Source organism: Pongo pygmaeus, chromosome 13 (genome assembly GCF_028885625.2).
Source record: "Pongo pygmaeus isolate AG05252 chromosome 13, NHGRI_mPonPyg2-v2.0_pri, whole genome shotgun sequence".
Taxonomy (NCBI): domain Eukaryota; kingdom Metazoa; phylum Chordata; class Mammalia; order Primates; family Hominidae; genus Pongo; species Pongo pygmaeus.
The window spans coordinates 117,983,321-118,004,935 of record NC_072386.2 but is presented as its reverse complement, the minus strand read 5'-3'; the positions used below and the strand labels follow the sequence as shown (position 1 = coordinate 118,004,935).

At 42.6% G+C, this 21,615-nt stretch overlaps 1 protein-coding gene and 1 pseudogene across 4 annotated transcripts in view; one reads left to right on the top strand and one right to left on the bottom strand.

Annotated features, from left to right (window-relative positions):
• Positions 1–21,615, bottom strand: part of GARNL3 (GTPase activating Rap/RanGAP domain like 3) — a 167,201-nt gene that overhangs the window by 75,156 nt on the left and 70,430 nt on the right. For all 4 annotated transcript variants that reach the window (XM_063649940.1, XM_054501436.2, XM_054501435.2 and 1 more), the window contains 3 exons: positions 7,504–7,603; positions 5,675–5,793; positions 1,079–1,143 (listed from right to left, as the gene is read on the bottom strand). In XM_063649940.1, the coding sequence (XP_063506010.1) occupies positions 1,079–1,143; positions 5,675–5,793; positions 7,504–7,603 (284 nt within the window). The remainder of the gene's footprint in view (positions 1–1,078; positions 1,144–5,674; positions 5,794–7,503; positions 7,604–21,615) is intronic.
• On the top strand, positions 14,425–15,319 carry LOC129043976 (density-regulated protein-like; annotated as a pseudogene).

The window sequence follows — 21,615 nt, the reverse complement described above, 5'->3', positions numbered from 1 at the left end:
GCCATTTAATCAGCCAGATGCAGTCCCCAACAGATAGAGTCAAGTTTGTCACTGTTAGAGCCATTTTGGTAAGCATGAATTGTAGCTATTACGTGTCACCGGGGAACACTGGAAACACATCTACCACCATGTAGCTGCAGACGAATAGAGAGGAAATCACTAGGGCTCTGAGATAAGCTTTGTCCTTCATACGATAGGGCATTCGTGGTTAAACAGCCCAAGCTCTGGAGTCACATGGACTCCAGCTCTGTGATTTACCAGCTGTGAGTCCTTTGTCAGATCCCTTCACCTCTCTGAGGCTCCAATTCCTGATAAGTGGAGTGGAGATAATAATAGATATACTTCACGGAGCTAGTTTAAAGACTGACTCAGAGAACGCTCATAAAGCATTCAGCACAGTGCCTGACAAACAGAAGCTACCATAACTATGATGTAACGTTTTAGCTGGTAACAAAGCAACAGGCTGGATCCAAGTGGCGGCATTCCTTTGGGGAGGCTGCCACCTAAGCAAAGGAGAGAGATGAGAGGGAGGTGGGAGGGTGGGGGCACGAGAGGCGGCTGAGCAGGGAGCAGCCAGATGTTCCATCCATTTAACGTTCTGTCTGGCGAAGAATAAGTACATTCTTTGCTGACATCTGGGTTTCTATTTCAAGGTAGAAAAATGGAAGGAAAAATATTTCTTGATTATCTTTATAAAACGAAAGTATCTGAGTGCATGCAAGAAAAAAGAAGCTGGCAACTAATGCAGTAAGGAGAGATGCCTAAGAGCAATGCTCAAAATCAGTTGGACCTGGACTCAGGCCTTGGTTCCACTACACATTTGCTATGTGATCTTGGCTTTCTCTCTCTGAACTTCCATTTCCTCATCTACAAAATGGCACAGTCACAGCACCTGCCCTACAGGGTTGCTGAGATGATTACACGAGGTGATGCATGTCATGTCAAGTGCTTAGCAAAACATCTCACCCACAGTCAAGTCTCAAGACAATGGAAAGGTAACATCACAATGATCACAGGCAAAAACAGTGTATAAAGGGCTCCAAATCCATGTGTGGGCTTTCCACCCATTAGAACTCACCTTAAGATGGACTTCACAGAAAGAGTTTTTGTGGGACTGTAGGGAAGGCATATTTTCTGGGTACCCTGGAAAAGTCCAAACATCAAATCAGTGACAAGTTCTACAACTTCCTTCTCCAAAAGAGCCTCTCTGGTCATTCAAAAGAAAGCCATGCCCAGTCTTTCTCCTTTCTCCTCAAGGGGCATGTATATGAATAAACACATTCTATGACTGAAAACAATCTTGCTCAGGTTTGATAGCAACTTCCAGGATCTCTCCACCCCAACATGTGTGGATTTCAGCATGGCCTTCAACATATAGGTGTTCAGTGTCTTAGGTATTATGGAGAGCACTTGAGCCATCTGAACCAGATGAGAAGGGAATTTGTTTTTTCATTGTTGTTGTTGTTGTTGTTGTTTTGTTTTTGAGACAGAGTCTGGCTCTGTCGCTTAGGCTGGAGTGCAGTGGTGTGACCTCGGCTCATGCAACCTCTGCCTCCTGGGTTCAAGCAATTCTCCTGCCTCAGCCTCCTGAGTAGCCAGGATTACAGGCATGTGCCACCACGCCCGGCTAATTTTTAGTAGAGATGGGGTTTTGCCACGTTGGCCAGGTTGGTCTCAAACTCCTGACCTCAAGTGATCTGCCTGTCTCAGACTCCCAAAGTGCTGGGATTACAGGCATGAGCCACCGTGCCCGGCTGGGAATTTGGTCTCTGAGCCAAGCATCAAATAAGCCTCAAAGACCATAAGACAACAGTCTCCACATGTTCAATGGGACCCAAAAATAAAGTCTCCCAGTCAAAAACTTTTTGAACTAGAAATCCCCTGAATCTTTCAGAGAGGTTTTCATAATGCACACTTTTATATTTATCTGTGTTTTCTTATTTAAAGTCTCTTTTCTCCTAAATGAGTACCAACTGTGACTCATTCATAGGAATACTCAATGAATATATTTTGACTAAAAAGGAAATGAAGAATTGCCTAACTGATTCAGTCTCACGTCCACACCACCCAGAACAGATAAGTGCTACTCTCTTCCTAATCGTCTAAGAAGAGGTGACATAGATTTAGGATCCACAAAGGTTCACACTGCACAGTTAGCAAAAGGGATTATCATATACCACACATTTAAAACTTTCTTCCTGACTTTGATTAGTAATAAAAGTGTCATCACAAATGGCTAGAGAAGGGTAAGAACATTTCTTTTAGGGAACGGGCAAAGAAATATGATTTTTCTTGTGCTATTGGGACACATCTGCCAATTCATGTGTCCAAGCTCTGAACAATGGCAAGGGAGAGGAGTTCTTTGAGCTTTCCAAGCCCATGGTCTCTTTGCATAAACAAAACCTTCATGCCTACATCCTTGGAGGCCTGCTACTCTCACCCCTCTCCAGGCCAGGGAGGAGGATGTCTTTGGAGCCGAGGATGAGAAGTTGCACTAGAGAGAGCCCTTCTTATGGGTTCTCTATTAGCCAAGGAAACTGGGCTGAGCTTTTCTTTTTGTAGTTTGTGTCACAGAGATTAAATTTTTTTCCAGTTATAGAGGAATATTAAGATAGAAATACACGTTTTCTGATTCTACAGGTCCTTCCCATTGAAACCCGAGTTCTTCTGTGGCTTTGCTTTTTAACTGGCCCCAGCCTACACTGCATCCCCTGTCTAAGAGATGGTCTTGAATCTGCCCCTCTAGCTCAGATCCTACCTTGTCTACCTTTTCTTCTTACCCAACACACCAAAGGCAGTTTTATTTATTTATTTTTTTGTAGCAGGCAGGGTCTCACTATGTTGCCCAGGCTGGTCTCAAACTCCTGGTCCCATGCAATCCTTCCGCCTTGACCTCCCAAAGTGCTGGGATTATAGGCATGAGCCACCATGCCCAGCCCAAAGGCAGTTTTAAAGAGAAGCCAAGGGCAGCTCGGGGGGAATGTGCGGAACAGCAGAGGGCTCCAGTGCTGCACTGGGTGACAGTGACACCTTCATGAGCTGCTTATGTGGGTGCGAAACCCAGGGCTCCCGGGATTGTGGATTTGTGTTTTTCTTCAACACAAACTGGTAAAGCTCTTCCTCATCTCCTCCCTTTTGTAGCTTCCAGAGTCAATGTTCAAGTAAAATGGTTCTGTGTTCAGTGGAAATATCAAATGCACAGGTAGAGTCAAGTGCATGTATGTATCAGGCAACACCCAGTGAGCACAGCAAGCATGCAGAAGTGCACGTCGAAGATTACCCTGTGTAACAGGTGTGTGTGTGCAGGTGTGTGTCTACATGGACGGATGTCTAGAAGCCTGTTGCAGTGATTATCTCTGAGTAGTTGGATTCTTTTCACTTGCTGTATTGTTTGGATAGAATTTTTACAGTAAGTACAAATCATTTTTCATATTTTATTTGTGTGAGCCATTTCTGTGTATTTAGAAGAAACACAGTAGAGATAAGCAAGACTGTGTAGAGTTATATGTTTAGCTAGTTTTTTTTTTTTCTCTTTCTTTCTTACTTTGATTTTGTAGAGACAGGGTCTTGCTCTGTTGCTCAGACTGGAGTGCAGTGGTACAATCATAGCTCACTGCAGCCTTGAACTCCTGGACTCAAGCCGTCCTCCTGCCTTACCCTCCCAAGGAGCTGGGATTACAGGTGCAAGCCACCATGCATGGCTAAGTTTTTATTTTATTTTTTGTAGAGACAAGGTTTACCTATGTTGCCCAGGCTGGTCTTGAACTCCTGCGCTCAAGTGCTCCTCCCACCTCGACCTCTCAAAATGTTGGGATTACAGGCATGAGCCGCTGTGCCGGGCCCAGCTAGTTTTCTAACTGCTTTATAACCTAGAAGATGTGTGCTGGCAGTTGGGAAATCGAGGGTTGAGTCACATATTTCTGTGGACTTCCCATAGCCTCTAGCACTAGTTTTAGGCCAAGAGGGGCTTAATAACTGACCCCTTGTGCCAATGCTCAGTTTTGATTTCTCAATTGCTCCCTCCCTTCAGCACTTCCATCAACAGCTGAGAACCCTCTCATTGTTCTTGGCACATAACTGAAGGCCAAGGGAAGAGGTGTTGGGTGAAGGCACTGGCATTTCTCATCATGCCCTGCCCCTATGCTGCCTTCACAGCAGTCCTGGGTTTAAATTCCACCTCCTTGGCTTCTCTAATACCAGGTATTAGAGTAACCCTTGTTTGTCTTGCATTTGTTGCTCCTTCTACCTGGAACACTCTCTGATTCCCCTTCTACTCGTCAAATGACTGGCTCCCTTCCATCCTTCAGGCCTCTGTTTGCTGGGCGCCGCCTCAGGAGCTTTCCCTAAACTGTCTCATCTAAGCAGGGCTCCTGCAGCATGCTCTGTCATTCTCTGTCTTCAGAGTGCTTATCACAACTTATAATGTCATATAGACAGTATCTTTGGAAATTAAAATAAGCAAATGTTCCCCCTGCATTTGTCCCACTCTCTCTCCCCTCATACATGGCAGCCATCTCAGTGAGGATGTGATTGCTACTTCCTGGAGGAAGAAGATGTGACATTGAGAAAGTCCATTCCAGAAAAGTGGAAGAAGGGGGAAACCCACCTTCTCCTGCCTTGGAGGGAGGGAGGGAGAGGGAGGATGAAGGAGGGGGAGGGAGGGAGGAAAGAAGGGAGGAAGGAAGGGAGGAAGGAAGGGGGGAAGGAAGGGGGGAAGGAAGAAAGGCTGGCCAAGAGGTGGATGCCAGGGCCCTTGATGCCCCCATGCCAAGGACAGGCTTTGAAGGCATTGTGGGATGCTGTAATCTGTCAAGGGAAGACCTGGAGGCACCTCAGAGCATTTGAACCAGAGGCCCCTTCCTGGGCATGGCCTTGCATGGGAATCTTAAGCCAGGCAGCAGCTGGTTTGAACTTGGTGAAGGGTAGCAACTCAGTGGCTGCAAGTGTTAATGACCAGAAGTATGACACATGCAGGCCTATGGCAATGGTCCTGCCTCTTCACATCTGACCTATGGCTCATAGCAGATGTGCCCCAGGAGGGGATGGAGAGCTTCTAAGAGATTCAGAGACTAGCGGAGACCTGGGATCAGGACAAGGAGTGACTTTACAACAAGAGGCAAATAGCTGGCACCATGGGTTTCAGGGGCAGATGCTTTCCAATGACCCAAAAGAGCCAGAGGAATCAATTATAACTCCGTGGTCACGAGTTCAGAGGTTGGATCAGTCACTCCACAACGGAAGTCAGACGAAGTGCCCACGTGGATCCACAGTTCTCTTCTGTGATCATTAGGTCTCATAAGCCCTCTCCCCACGTGCACAAATACCAACCGCAAGAGGAGCAGGAGGAGGCAAAAAAATTGGAAAGGCTTGATTCTTTGCCCAGAAGAGACAGAGTCATCCCAAAGAAAATATTTAAACCAGAAGAGACTAGAATGCTGTAATTAGCAAACATAAATAAGTCTTTTTTTTTTTTTTTAAAAACAAGCCAGAAAACAGTCTCCTGGTGCAGAAAATAAGGTGCTTTGGGCAAAGGCACTGTCAACTTCTCAGAGGTGAATCACGAGAAGACTATGAGGCATGCCCTGGAAGAAACTGGCACACAGTTCCACAGCACAGGAGTTATCTCCTGAAACTGATGCATAAATTTTGCTTCAAGTATGAGCCATATACTTACTGTTTTTCTCCAAAGAATTGCACGGTATTGAGGGACACGTTGATTGTTTTGGTCAGAAAGGGTCACGGACAAGAAGAAAGGGCTCTTCTCTGCATCGTTTCCAATGTAGTTCTGATGGACTGGAAAAGAAAGGTTTAGAACAGTGAGAATGCAACTGATCCTGCCAGTCACAGATGGTAGAGGACACTGCAGGTGGTGTCCAGCCCTTCCCACATGCTCAGGGAACAATAATCCCAAAGCCAGCTTGGGATGGACCCTGATCTCTCTCGGGGGATCATGTATTCCTCTTCCCCTTGCTAGTGACTGGATCAGGAATGAACATGTGACCAAATTCTGGCCAATGAGACTGGAGAAATCTGCCAAGGGGCTTCTACAGAGGCTTCCTCACTCCTAAATACGGCCTTCTTCTTCCTCTGGACCTGGTGGAGTCTAGAAGTGATGCCTGGAATTCCTGAAACCATCTTGTGACCCTGAACAGGGCCAGCCCAAGGGCCAAGTTGCCACACTAAGGATGGGGAAGCAGAAAAAGGGAAAAGGCCTGGGTCCTTAACATTACTGGGCCTCTGAATCCCCCAACCCTGGGGCTTGCCCTGACTCTGGGTTTTTTGTTATATCCTTTACTGTTTGTACCAGTTTGAGTCAGGTTTTCTGTTACTGCACCTGAAGGCATCCAAACTCATGGCCCCATTTTTCTCTAAAGTCCTCACTGCTCTGAGCACTACTTGCAAGCATTTGGGAAGAAGACAGTTTTCCTGCTGATTTCCTTTTTTTAAATAACTGCTTCTATATCCCCCACACACCAATAAACTTTGCCTGGCCAAATAAAGGAACTTCTTACAATAATACACAGTCAGATTTCTTTAAAGGCATCATTTAGGTCTGCTCACTCTCATTTCATCATTCAAGCATCATATCTACAAATGAATACATTAGCCTGAGAAGCAATTTCTCTAACTCATTTTGAATCCCAAAATAGTGATTATTCTTCCATTGTCCAAATCTTTTGTCATTAACCACACTCCTGTTTTCCACCTTTCTGTATATTTTCACTTGAGCCCTTCACTTTAAATGTAAATAGCTATTAATGACTGAGCTGTTGGTATGTGCCAGGCACTGGGCTTAGTGTTATTCCTACATATCTCATTGAAACTTCCATTCAAACCTACTAGATATGCACTCGTAATATCTCCACTTTACAGAAAGGAAAACTGAGTCTCAGAGAAATGGAGAGTAGCTAGTGTAAGGTCCTTTGATTAATAATGACAGGATAAGGATCCAAACCCATATCATGAGTGTCTTTGCCACTGTATCCCCATTGCTCTGCACATTGCCTGGCATGTAGAAGGTGATAAATACTTTTCATGGTTGAATGTATGAATGATGCCAGAGTCTACAGTCTAATGTCTCTCTAGTTCTATACAGGCTCTGGAGTTCAGGGAACCAATTATCTCCCTCATTGCCTTGAACTAAGTATTCAAAACCCAATATAGACAGGGCAACTGCCTTGTTAGGTCTAAAGTTGTTTTTCCACCCTGGAAAATTCATCTTATCTCTCAAATCACTTTTTCAGATGATCTAATCTTTAGCTCTCCAGGGATAAAAATGACTGTCCATAAAAAAAGGAAACTATGAGCAAAAACTCTTAGGGCTGAGACTCTGAATTGAATCTTTTAACCTACAAAGCTTACTACTGACCTTGAAGTGAAATGCCCTGATGTTAGTGTTCCTAAAATGGCTAGTTTCACTCATATAGGATACCAGAAATTATATGAACACTAACTTCCATTTTGAATACCCTTTCTTCCCTACCACCACAATAGCATAATTACCTTGTCCTAAAAAATATTTGAAATACCATCTGGTGTGGTATTCTGGGTTCTCTAAGTGCACGTCTGTTCTTCGCCAAGTACCAGGCAGGGCAGTTGCATTCTGTAATGGAACAAAGTTGTGACATTAAGAGGCTTATTCAGAAAGTAAACATGAAGCTGGTAATGAACCAGAGGCCAAAGAACCAGAAAAATCATTGTTAAAAGCATACACCCAAGGGCTGTGGCTGCATGTTCTCATTAGAAAAGACACCCAGTCTAAATTCACATCGTGGAAGCATCCAGGAGTCCTTTGGGGTGTAGGAAAAATAACCAGTGAACCGGTGAGTTCAGCTATTCCTAAAATGGGTACCAAGTACCTCTCCTTTCTGGGCTGAAACTTCCACATTATTTGGGAGTTGGTGCCCCCTAGAGGAACCCCCTTCTTTTTGTTACCCCTGTAACAGGCACAATTCATCTAGAATCCATCCATGTTTTGGTAGGTTTTTTCTGTTTTTTTTTTTTTCCCCATGCATATACATATGTATTTTTCTTAATAAGATGAAATTATATTGAATATACAGTTTTGTGGCTTGCTTTGCCAATAACTGTTTTACATGCCAATAAATATAATCCTATGTTATTGCTCTATACTCTTTTATTATATAGATACAACTAATAAAACTGGACAATTAGGCTGCTTCTAATTTTTGTTATTGTAAATAAAATTTATCCCTTCTAATTCCACGTTTGCATACTTACTTGTTCAATTATTTCTTTAGGATAATTCTTAGAAGTTAAATTTCTTTGTCAAAGGGTATGTACATTGTCGAGGATCTGCAACACAATGCCAATCTGACATCTAGGAGGACTGATACAAAATTATAGTTCCACCAGCAATGGCTGAGGGTACCATCTTCCCTATACTGTCAACATTGCCTCTTTACAATTTAATGGCAAAATGTATTTTTTTTTTTTTGAGACAGAGTCTTACTCTGTTGCCCAGGCTGGAGTGCAGTGGTGCCATCTTGGCTCACTGCAACATCCACCTCCTGGGTTCAAGTGATTTGCCTGTCTCAGCCTCCTGAGTAGCAGGGATCACAGGCACATGCCACCTTGCCCGGCTAATTTTTGTATTTTTAGTAGAGACGCGGTTTTACCATGTTGGCCAGGCTGGTCTCGAACTCCTGGCCTCAAGTGATTCTTGGCCTCCCAAGTTTTCTGATTATTGTATTCTTTTGTGAAATCTTTGAAATAGATTGCAAATAATTTCTTCTGATCAAATTTTTGCTTTTAAACTTGTTATATGGTATTTTTGGCCACATAGATGTTTCAAAATGTTTACATAAGCAAATTTTTCATTTTTTTTCCCTTTAGGGCTTTTGCCTAATTAATATCAAAAAGTCCCCCATCCCAGCATTAATGAAACTGTTTACCTCTATATTCTTTTAGATGTTTCATTTTTATAGTTCATTCCTTATCATTTACTTTGATGTATGCTCTGAGGTAAGGATCAATTTTCCCCAAATCATTTATCAATTAACTCAGTTCTACTTATTGAACACTCTATCATTCTCAATCCTTATAAGGCATTAAATTACTGTTTACAGTAAATGTCTGAATCTTGCATGGTCTGGGCTGAGACCGTGTTAGATGTCAGTTTTCCCGCATGACTGATGTCACTCTATTGCAGCTTTGTTGACATCTCCATCGTGCCACGTATGTAAGACAGACTACTGGAACATACTCTCTGACTTTGACATGCCTCTAGAGATTTACTAGACGTCTGTGGTCAGTTTCTTTATCATGCTGAAGATGTTTCCTTCAATTCAAAGTTTACAAAGAGGCTTTTCTCAGGAACGAAAATTAAATTTACCAAAAGCTTTTTTTGGGGGGCAACTATTGAGAGAACAGGTTAAATGGGGGGAATCACAGTATGTAATGTAATGAATGAATAATAAATATAGTAATAGCTCTTCTGGCATTGAAAGGTTCTTACATTTCTGGAATGCACCCTACTAGGTCATGGTATAGTATTCTTTTAATATACTGCTTGACTTTAACAAATGATTTATGTATCATATTTGTTTGTGTGCTAGATCTACAGTCTTCCTTTCTATTTGTATTTCTGTCATGCTTTCAGGGTTAAATTACCTTATAAAATGAAGTGGGAAGCTCTCTGTCCTTGTCATTGCTCTGGAAATACTGACATGCATTGAGAGAGTGCTAAATGCCAAGTATTAGGCTAAGCATTTTATATGCATTATCTCCAGAACCACCCATCAACCTTATGAGATAGATTCTATTTTAATCCCCCTACTTTCAGATGAGGAAATTGAGACTGAGAGAGTTTAAATATGTTGCCCAAGGTTACAGAGATAATAAATAGTGGAGCTGGAACTGAAACCAGTTCCAATTACAGAGGTTTCTTCTTTTTTCTTTTTTTATCTTAACCATTACATCATCTTCTGTGTCCTTTTTTATGTCCTGCCTTTTAAGCCTATTAAGGAGTAAAAACATAGGTGAAAATTTTAGTATTATTTTGCTTTTATCAGATTTTCTGGAATTTTAAAAAACTAGCTATTGCTACATACATATGAATTTTTATTTGGAAATAATTTAAAATTTATATAAAAGCTGCAAAAATAAGAGCAGTGTAAAAAACCATGTTTACCTTTTACTTACCAGATTTACCTACTGTTAATGTTTTACCCCACTGGCTCATTTGTTCACAACCCCCAACACACACACAAACATACACACATATACAATATTTTTTCTGAACCATTTAAGACTCAGATGTAAAATAATAGCCTTCATCCCTAAATACTTCAGTGTGTATTTCGCAAGAGTAGGGCTATGTTCTTACGTAACCACAGTAGAGCTTTATCAACTTTCCTAACATTGATGCCATCTGTATTCTAATGTTGTCAATTGAGTCAACAATGTCATTTTAAGCATTTTCTCTCTTCAGTACAGGATCACTTCATTGTGTTTCTTTAGACTCCCTTCATCTGCAACATTTCCACAGACTCTTTGTCTTTATGACATTGACATTTTTTTTGCCTGTCACTATTTTTTTTTCTTTCCAATTTGTATTTTAGGTTGAAGGGGTATGTGTGCAGGCTTGTTACATGGGCAAATTGTGTGTTGCAGGCATTTGGTAAACAGATAATTTTGTCACTCAGGTAATCGGCATAATACCCAATAGGTAATTTTTCAATCCTTACCTTCCACCCCAAAGTAGGCCCCAGTGTCTATAGTTCCCTTCTTTGTGTCTGATACTGACATTTTTGAAGAATGCAGCATATTCCCTCCTCATTTTGGGTTTGTCTGATGTTTCCCCAGTTAGATTCAGGGTATGCAGACTTGGCTGGAATACCATGTAAGTGAGGTTTGTCCTCAGCTTATCATATTTCAAAATACCCATCTGTTCCTCAGTGGTGATGTTAATTTTGATTACCTATTCAAGATATTACCTCTTAGTTTTGACCTTTTGGTGAAAGCATATCATTGGATTTTGTTCCTTGTAGGATTTTTGCATGATTCATTATCAACAGTTATTTACTTTATAACCATGAACTACTGGCAGTACTCCTGGTCTCCAGGTCTTTCCACCATGCCACTGCAGGGCATGCAGCAATGGCATGACCCACCAGCCAGCCTCAGGCATCAGCTGACCAGACATACAGGGAGTCCAGCCAAGGAAGCTGGCCTCAGCCAGACTCCACAGTGGTTGGTGTCATGGTCCCAAAGCCTTGGATCCTAGAAAGCTAGAGCAGAGCCTAGAGAGTAAATTCTTTATTTTTTTATTTTTTAGTATTTTTTAAACTTTTATTTACTTGATACACTAAAAAAAAACTTATTAGCCTTATTAGAAAACAAAGGTTAAACAAAAATCACCTGTATTTTCAAATTACATTTTCGTGTATTGTTCCACAATTTTTCATTTGCATATATAGAGATCATAATAAGCATACTATTTGGTATCACATTTTCCCACTATGACTATTAATAAATATGTATTTACATCATAACAACTCCATGTATTCACTGCATAATTGCACATTATTGTGCTTGATCAGTTGCCTATCACAGTTATTTTTCTTTGTTCTACTAAAAGCAACACTGGCATGAACGTCTTTCTCTCTCGCCTAGAGAGTAAACTCTTAAGCTGTCATCAGGACGTTTAAACTTCTGGGGCCTCCAAGAGATGCATGGATGGCACAGAGAAGCTTCTTTTATGTAACAGCAAAGATCTTAGTTCTATGCTTCTTAAATTCGTTAAAATGTGCACTCTGGGGCCCACTGTAAACTTCTTCCTTAAGATCTCTATGAGTGGGGCACCAGCATCTGTTTAACAAGTAGTTCTGATGAAAACTGAACTTTGAGAAACAATGCTCTATGCCAGTTCTAAAAGAATTCAGCACAGAGAGCGGGGCATAAACTTGGATGCGGCAAAACAAATATAACTTTATTTTCCCTAAGTTCTAACTAAAATTTAGTGTTTCATTCAGTTATGAATATATGCAAAAAAACTATAGAATGGATAGTCCTGGTAACCATGCTGACAAAAAAAAAAATCAAAGATATTTTCAGAATTCATTATAGTGATTGCGGATATCTCAAAATACTGTTTACACTCTTTCACTTTCAAAATTACAGTATTTATGAGGCCTGCTGCTAGATTTATTATTTAATGTATTATAATTAATTAATTAATGTATTTATTTTTTGTTGAGACGGAGTCTTGCTCTGTTGCCCATGCTGGAGTGCAGTGGCTCACTGCAACCTCTGCTTCCGAGGGTCAAACAATTCTACTACCTCAGCCTCCCGAGTAGACAGGATTACAGGTGTGTGCCACCACACCAGCTAATGTTTTTTGTTGTTGTTTTTTTTTTTTTTTTTTGAGACAGAATTTCGCTCTGTCACCCAGGCTGGAGTACAATGGCGTGATCTCGACTCACTGCAAGCTCCGCCTCCTGGGTTCATGCCATTCTCCTGCCTCAGCCTCCTGAGTAGCTGGGACTACAGGCGCCTGCCACCACACCCGGCTAATTTTTTGTATTTTTAGTAGAGATGGGGTTTCACCGTTAGTCAGGATGGTCTCGATCTCCTGACCTTGTGATCCGCCCGCCTCGGCCTCCCAAAGTGTTGGGATTACAGGTGTGAGCCACCGCGCCCGGCCACACCCAACTGCTTTTTGTATTTTTAGTAGAGACGGGGTTTCGTAACGTTGGCCAGGCTGGTCTCGAACTCCTGACCTCAAGTCATCCGCACACCTCAGCCTCCCAAAGTGCTGGCATTACAGGCGTAGGCCACTACATCTGGCCTATTTAATGTATTTAAAAATCATATATATTACTGTATCATAAATTAGGTTTCAAAAATCATGTTGATAATTATTTCAATACAACTGTTTTCCTTCGTAATCCTATGTATTTAATTTCATGTATTTAAAAACATTATTCTGAGAAGGGGTCTACGGGTTTTACCAGATTTCCAAGGGGATTCAAAGGCATGGAAAATGACCTGCATGCTCTAGGCTTCTGAAGCACTTGCATCTGTCTGCCTCCCAGAGATTTGAACACTGCCAAGTGTAGAATGGAACACCACAGGGAGGCGCAAGGCGCCGCTCAGCATCTCAGAGGGAGAGATGGGACTCCAGAGGCAGTGGCATGCTGAATACCAACTGTCAATATGAGGAGTTTTCTTTAATGATTAAAAAATTACTGGGTTGGGCATAGTGGCTCATGCCTATAATCCCAGCATTTTGAGAGGCCAAGTTGGGAGGATCATTTGAGGCCAGGAGTTCAAGACTAGCCTGGGTAACATAGTTAGATCCTGTCTTTACAAGAAATAAATAAATTAATTAATTAAATTAAAAAATAAAAAGTAGCCAGGTATGGTGGCAGGAGAACGGCATGAACCCAGGAGGCGGAGCTTGCAGTGAGCCGAGATCGCGCCACTGCACTCCAGCCTGGGCGACACAGCAAGACTCCGTCTCAAAAAAAAAAAAAGAGTCTTCCCAATGCTAAGGAAGATAGATTTGTAAAAAGCTGAAAGACTGTCTCCTCTGCTGCACCATCTACTAATTGATACATACAAGTGAGCTGTAAGGGAGGTCCCCAGTGATCCACCCAGGGGTCACACTCATTTTAATTAATAATCTGAATAAGCACACAGATGGCAAGACAAGCACATCTGAAGGTAAAATAAAGCTGCTCAGTGGGTTAGCTAACAGGACAGGTGACAGAATCAAGATGTCACCAAAAAGTCTTGACAATTAGGAATTATGAGACACACTAATGAGATTAAACTCAATGTAGACAATGCAAGATCCTACACTTAGATACAAAATACAAATTACTGAAGGACAAGGTCAGATGGTATAAGGAATTTTACCCATTAGGAAACTGAGGCACAGAGACACTGAATTGTAAACTATAGAGTGGTAGAGCTGAGGTTTGAACCCAGGTTTGCTTGACTCCAAAATAGTCTCCATTATATCATAGTGCTGCCCCACAGCTAAACACCAGCACATGTGAAAAAGATGGGGGGGTGGGCAAAGTAGCATATTGTAGGTTCATAATGAGTTATTAGGGTCCATAAAAAGAGGTAGAGTGTCTACAGCAAGGAAGGGGATGAGCCTGCTCCACTCTGTGGCTGTGTGGAGCATGCCCAGAGCCCTGTGTTCAGTTCTGAGCACTTCAGTCCAAAAGATTCATTAACAACCTTACATGTGTCCAAGAAACAGCAATAAGGATGACAATGATGGAACTGATCCTGTGTCTTAGGAGGAAAACAACAGATGTCACATTGAAGAGGGCTCAGACTTACAGTCTGGGGCTGTGGAGAACATAAATAGAAACTCTGAGTGGAAAATACAGATGATAGTTCCATGTGTCGCTTCAACTGGCAATAGTGGAGGGAACCACCTGGGTTTGTGAAATGGCTGCAGACATTTCTGAATCCAATGGGGCCAAGTGCAAAGGAGACCTACGGAACAGGGCCGAGTTAGATGCTGATTACCCACTGTGAGTCCTTCATTGTAGAGTCTGTTCATTACCAACAGGCTACTGTAAATATACGCCTAATGTTGCTAAATGTAGACAATGGTTAGAGAAGAATTTTCCAAATGAATTTGCAAAACTTACTGTAGAAAATTTACCCAAACAGGGCCGGGTGTGGTGGCTCATGCCTGTAATCCCAGCACTTTGGGAGGCCAAGGGGGACAGATCACTTGAGGTCAGGAGTTCAAGACCAGCCTGGCCAACATGGTGAAACCCCATCTCTACTAACAATACAAAAATTAGCCAAGCATGGTGGCACATGCCTGTAGTCCCAGCTACTCGGGAGGCTGAGGCAGGAGAATCGCTTGAACCTGGGAGGTGGAGATTGCAGTGAGCTGAGATCCCACCACTGTACTCCAGTCTACGTCTCAAAAAACAACAAAAAAAAGAAAACTCACCCAAACAAGAAGCTGGAATTAATGAGGGTCAAGGAACAGCAGGGGCAGAAGAGAAGAAAATACAAAAGAGAGGTGAAAGGGGTCAAATAAAACAAAGAAAAGAAGGCCATACCAGAAAAGGTTACACAGCCAAAATTCCCAGAGCAGAGAAGAAACATGTAACATGAATGTGTGGCCTCTAACTTTTGAAACTGATCTTAAAAAAGCACAAAGATTTTTGCTCAAAAATTGTGTGGTGCCTCAGTAACAGAAGAGGAAGAAATTATCATTCAGGAAGACTTTACAGATGACGTAATTGATGTTATTCAGGAAAACTGGCCAGAGGTAAATGATGACAGCATTGAAGATCTTGGAGAAGTAAAGAAGTGATTTCGAAAATCTGTCTGTTTTTAATGACCTGAGCTTAATCTTGATATGGCCAAAGGGAGACAGGCCTTTAAAAAAAATGTATATATGGCCGGACATGGTGGCTCATGCCTGTAATCCCAGCACTTTGGGAGGCCGACGCAGGTGGATCACCTGAGGTCAGGAGTTCAATACCAGCCCGGCCAATATGGTGAAACTCCACCTCTACTAAAAATACAAAAAAATTGGCTGGGCGCAGTGGCTCACACCTGTAATCCCAGCACTTTGAGAGGCCGAGGTGGGCAGATCACAAGGTCAGGAGATAGAGACCATCCTGGCTATGGTGAAACCGGTCCCTACTAAAAATACAAAAATTGGCCAGGTGTGGTGGCTGGCGCCTGTAGTCCCAGCTACTTGGGAGGCTGAGGCAGGAGAATGGCATGAACCCAGGAGGCGGAGCTTGCAGTGAGCTGAGATCACGCCACTGCACTCCAGCCTGGGTGACAGAGCGAGACTCCATCTCCAAAAACAAAACAAAACAAAACAAAAACAAAAAAATTAGCTGGGCATCTGTAATCCCAGTTACTCAGGAAGCTGAGGTGGGAGAATCGCTTGAACCTGGGAGGCAGAGGTTGCAGTGAGCCAAGATCGCACCATTGCACTCCAACCTGGGTGACAAAAGCGAAACTCTGTCTCAAAAAAATAAATAAATAAATAAAGTATATATGTGTTCTACAGTAAAACTGCAGACTACCCTCGTCCTTGGCATTTTCACTGTTCTGTACAAGGCTGCTTGTTTTTTTTATTGCCAAAGTCAGATAAACAGGGGAGACTGTCACGCTTATGCATGGAATAGAATTTAGTCAAATAAAAAATTTTGGTCATTTGGTACTAACTTTTCTCTTTCTTTCTTTTTTTTTTTTTTTGAGACGGAGTCTCGCACTGTTGCCCAGGCTGGAGTGCAGTGGTGCTGACTGCAAGCTCTGCCTCCTGGGTTCATGCCATTCTCCTGCCTCAGCCTCCCGAGTAGCTGGGTCTACAGGTGCCCGCCACCACACCCGGCTAATTTTTTTGTATTTTTAGTGGAGACGGGGTTTCACCGTTTTAGCCAGGATGGTCTCAGTCTCCTGACCTTGTGATCCACCCGCCTCGGCCTCCTAAAGTGCTGGGATTATGGGCGTGAGCTACCATGCCTGGCCTGACTTTTCTCTTTCTCTCTTTTTAACTTTATTTTTGGAAAAGCCCTGTAGACTTTTTGTGGGAAGCATTTCTGTTGACTATTTTACAGATCTAAAGTTGAGTGAATTTTTTTAAAGAATTTGAATTTGGCTTCCTCACCAGTAATACATCTTCTTGCTTCTTTGATGTGATAATCTTGAGATAGGTGAGAATCTAATACATTTGTGGTTGAATTTGCTTCACTGTTAGAAAGTCGACTCTGGAGGCATAATAACATACTGTTGGTAGGACTTTTTTGAGCTACTCTGGAGATTATTCAGTAAATTATATTAAAAGCCTTAAAACCACATGTACTGTTTGAACCAGTAAGCCACTTCTTTGATATTATTCTAAAGAAATAACCAGTCTCGTATAAAACTTATGGATGAAAGTGTTCATTACAATATTATTTATAATATAAAAAATTACAAGTATAAAATGATAGAAATGAACAACTGGGAAATAAAGAAGTGATGGTATATCACGTGGTAGAGTATTATGCATAGAGTTAAAAACCATATTTTCTAAGAAAACCTTGAAGCAGGCCGGGCGTGGTGGCTCATGCCTGTAAACCTAGTGCTTTGGGAGGCCGAAGTGGGTGGATCACCTGATGTCAGGAGTTTGAGACCAGCTTGGCCAACATGGTGAAACCCTGTCTCTACTAAAAATACAAAAATTAGCTGGGCATAGTGGCAGGTGCCTGTAATCTCAGCTATTTGGGAGGCTGAAGCAGGAGACTCGCTTGAACCCAGAAGGCAGAGGTTGCAGTAAGCCGAGATTGCACCATTGCACTCCAGCCTGGGCAACAAGAGCCAAGACTCCGTCTCAAAAAAAACCCAAAAAACCAAAAACAAAAACTTGGAAACATGTTTGGTGATATCAAGTTGGGGCAGACCCCAGATACATTTTAGACATTTATTATTATCACTGTTTTGAGTGGAAGGCCATTCAGAGAGGCTAGAGGTTTTTGTTCCGGCTATAAATTGTGTGAGTAATTCTATTAACCAAATAAAAACAATATACACCCATGCTCAACAGATAGTTTGGGAAACAGCAATTGAAAGATGTCTTTCTCACTAGAGAAACTGAACAGTTTTAATGAGTACGTTCGATGAATTTAAACTCTAAGTCAGGTGCTGCAAATTGAAAAGAAGACTTGTGTTTTAAATTGCTATAGACAGCTTTAAGAAACTTAGAATCCATGAAGCCACTGTTTATTGCCATGCAAATTACAATCTGGAATGACTTTTTAAAAATAAAAAATGTGTAACAAAGATGTAAATTTTAAAAATGGGATTCTGCATTAACTGAATTTTACTAAACAGAATTACCTGGTGAAGCAAATTTATCCATCAAGATCATTCGGTGTGTGTTATGTATGTATTCTGTTGGTGCTAGAAGGTGTCTATGTGCCTATATCAACACATGTGACTTCATGTAAAGTTTTTTAATGTTCACAGTTCTTAGCAAATGCAGTTTCAATTCATAGATAGCTAGCAATGGATGCTGTTATACTATAGGAAAATGTAGGATTAAAATTGTCCTTGTATTAAAAAAGAAAAAAAGAAAAAAGAAAATATAGGCTGGGCTCAGTGGCTCACAGCTGAAATCCCAAAACTTTGGGAGGCTGAGGTGGGCGAATCACTTGAGCCCAGGAGTTTAAGACCAGCCTGGGCAACATGGTGAAACCCCATCTCTGCAAAAAATACAAATATTAGCCAGACGTGGTGGCCTGCGCCTGTAGGCCCAGCTGCACAGGAGGCTGAGGTTGGAGGATCACCTGAGCCATGGAGGTCGAGGCTTCCTTGAGCCATCACTGCACCACTGCACTGCAGCCTAGGTGACGGAGGGAGGGAGACCATGTCTCAAAAAAGAAAAGAAAAAGAAAATACAGTAGACAGGTGAATTATGTTCAATAAAAAGACCTTTCTAGCAATTAAGAGATTCTGAAAAATGGAATTAACTGCTTTAGGGGTGTGGTATAATGGGAATACGTATTTGGTCTTTGTTAGTGGTTCCTAGCACAGAGCTCCTGAGTGATAAGGGTAAGAGGAGCATCTTTTGTTCTAAGGAGGGGACTCTCAGGGGGTTCCTAGATAGCTGCAGGATCAGGGGTGGCTGCCAGAAAGACTAAGCCTTGATTGGAAACTTGGAACTTTCAGCCCCATACCCCAACCTCCAGGGTGAGAGAGGGTTTGAAGATTGAGGCAGTCATCCATGGCCAATGATTTAATTAATCATGCCTACCTGGCCAGGCATGGTGGTTCATGCCTGTAATCCCAGCACTTTGGGAAGCCGAGGTGGGCGGATCACCTGAGGTCAGGAGTTCGAGACCAGCCTGGCCAACGTGGTGAAACCCTGTCTCTACTAAAAATATAAAAATTAGCTGGACGCAGTGGTGGGTGCCTGTAATCCCAGCTACTTGGGAGGCTGAGGCAGGAGAATTGTTTGAACCCAGGAGGTGGAGGTTGCAGTGAGCCAAGATCACGCCATTGCACTCCAGCCTGGGCGACAAGAGCAAAACTCCGTCTCAAAAAAAAAAAAAAAAAAAAAAAAAAAACATGCCTACCTGATGAAACCTCTATATAAACCCCTAAATCATGGGGCTTAGGGAGCTTCCATGTTGGGGAACATATTGAGGTACTGAAAATATGGATACAACTGGAGAAGGTATTGAAGCTCCATGCCACCACCCCCATACCTTGCCCTATGCATCTTTTCCATTTAGTTCTTCCTGAGTTGTACTCTTATAACAGACCAAGCCCTGGTACTGGTCCATAGCCTCTTAGGAACTGGGCTACACAGCAGGAGGTGAGTGGTGGGTGAGCAAAGCTTCATCTATATTTGCAACCACTCCCCATCACTTATATTACCACCTGAGCTCCGTCTCCTGTCAGATCAGCAGCAGCATTAGATTCTCGCAGGAGCATGAACCCTACTGTGAAATGCACACGCGAGGGATCTAGGTTGTGTGCTCCTTATGAGAATCCAATGCCTGACGATTTGTCACTGTCTCCTATAACTCCCAGATGGAACCGTCTAGCTGCAGGAAAACAAGCTCAGGGCTCCCACTGATTCTACCTTATGGTGAGTTGTATAATTATTTCATTATATATTACAATGTAATAATAATAGAAGTAAAGTGCACAATAAGTGTAATGTGCTTGAATCATCCTGAAACCATCTCCCACTGCCTGGTCTGTGGAAAAACTGTCTTCCACAAAACTGGTCCCTGGTGCCAAAAAGGTTGGGGACTGATGCTTTATAATATATCAGTAATAGTAAAAAAAAAAAAAAAAAGTGCTTTCATGAATTCTGTGAGTGATTTTAGGGAGTTATGGAAGCTGAGGAGGAGGCTGTGGTAATGGCTACCTGACTTTGTAGCCAAGTTGGTAAGAAATGTGGAATGTAGGTAACCTGGGGACCCAATGCTTGTGACTGGCTTCTGAAATGAGGACAGTCTTGTGGAACTGAGCCCTTAAACCTGTGGAGTCTGACGCTAACTCCAGGTAGTCGGTGTGAGAATTGAATTGTAGGACACTCAGTTGGTGTCAGAATTGATTGGTGTCAGGAGGAAAAATGTCCTATCAAGGAGGTATCAAGTTTCCCATTACTGGAGATATACTCAAGCAGGAACAGATCAGCTAACTGCTGGCAAAGCTGAAGCAGGAACTCATGCATTGGGAAGGGGATTGGCCCAGATGAACTCTAAGGCAGGAAAGTATGGTCCTTTCTGATGGATACCAATCTGCAAACTGTTTACTAGCCCATGACAAGGTGTACAAGAAATCTTTACAGTGTTCTGACATGCCTGTGGCATATAAGTACATGCTCAGTGGATTCATCTCATGAAACAGTCCAGACCAATCTGGATGATATCCAATTCCTTGATGAGTTGCATAAGGTGGATTCTGTGTATTAGTTATGCAGAGTAGGACCACATATTTAATTTCCTGCAACTGACTGGAAATTAAAAAGATGGACAGTCTGAGAAGCACTGCTCAGAGGCTCGGCCTCACTGGCTGTCGCTGGTAAGGGCTTTCTGACGACCCCATCTTAAATAGGGCTCTTCCTGTTTCTTTGCACCATGGTCCTCTATTTTTGCCACAGTAGTTACCAAAATTTGCAGTCCTTCTATGTGTTTGTATTGGTTACTGATGGCTCTCCCCGCCATCTGTAGGCCCCTAGGAGCAGGGACCTCAGCAGGCTTATTCAATCCTACATCCAGGGCTCAGCCTGTCTGGCACTAGGAAATGACCCTATGAATGCCAGTTGAATGAATGTTTTGTCATATTATATGAAAAGCACTCCCGATATAACTTATGTTTTTGGTAATGGCAGGCTAGGTTATTCAGATCAACCCTCCCACTGAAAAAACTAAAAGTACTAGAAGAATATTAAAATCAACTCCTTAAAAGCACTGGAGGCCGGGTGCAGCGGCTCATGCCTGTAATCCCAGCACGTTTGGAGGCCAAGGCTGGCAGATCATGAGGTCAGGAGTTCGAGACCAGCCTAGCCAACATGGTGAAATCCCGTCTCTACTAAAAATACAAAAATTAGCCAGGCATGGTGGTTCACACCTGTAATCCCAGCTACTTGGGAGGCTGAGGCAGGAGAATTGCTTGAACCCAGGAGGCGGAGGTTGCAGTGAGCCAAGATAGTGTCACTGCACTCCAGCCTGGGTGACAGAGCAAGACTCTGTCTTGGCCAGAGGGAGGGGTGGGAAAAAAGCACTGGAGTGCTTACCAGATAGTAGGAACTGCCAACTAAAACTGAAAGGCAAGTGGGAACCCAGAAAGGTAAATGCAGCATGAAAGTCCTTTTTGGCTTGAGGATGTTTGTCAATCCCAGCAAAATTGAATTTGGGTTTTGGTGACCTCGTGGGGGACAAAGAGTCAAATCCCAAGACCCACTGGGGTAGGCAAGTCCAATAGGAGCCCTGCCCCACATTATGCTAGGATCCCAAAGGGCTGCACACTCAAGGAAGAGGGAATCAGAAGAAACCACTTCCACCACCGAAAACTACAAAGAAGTTGTCACAGCACCAAGCAGAGCTGAGCAGGGGAGTGTCTCTGAGGTGTGGTGACCACAAGCCAGCTTTC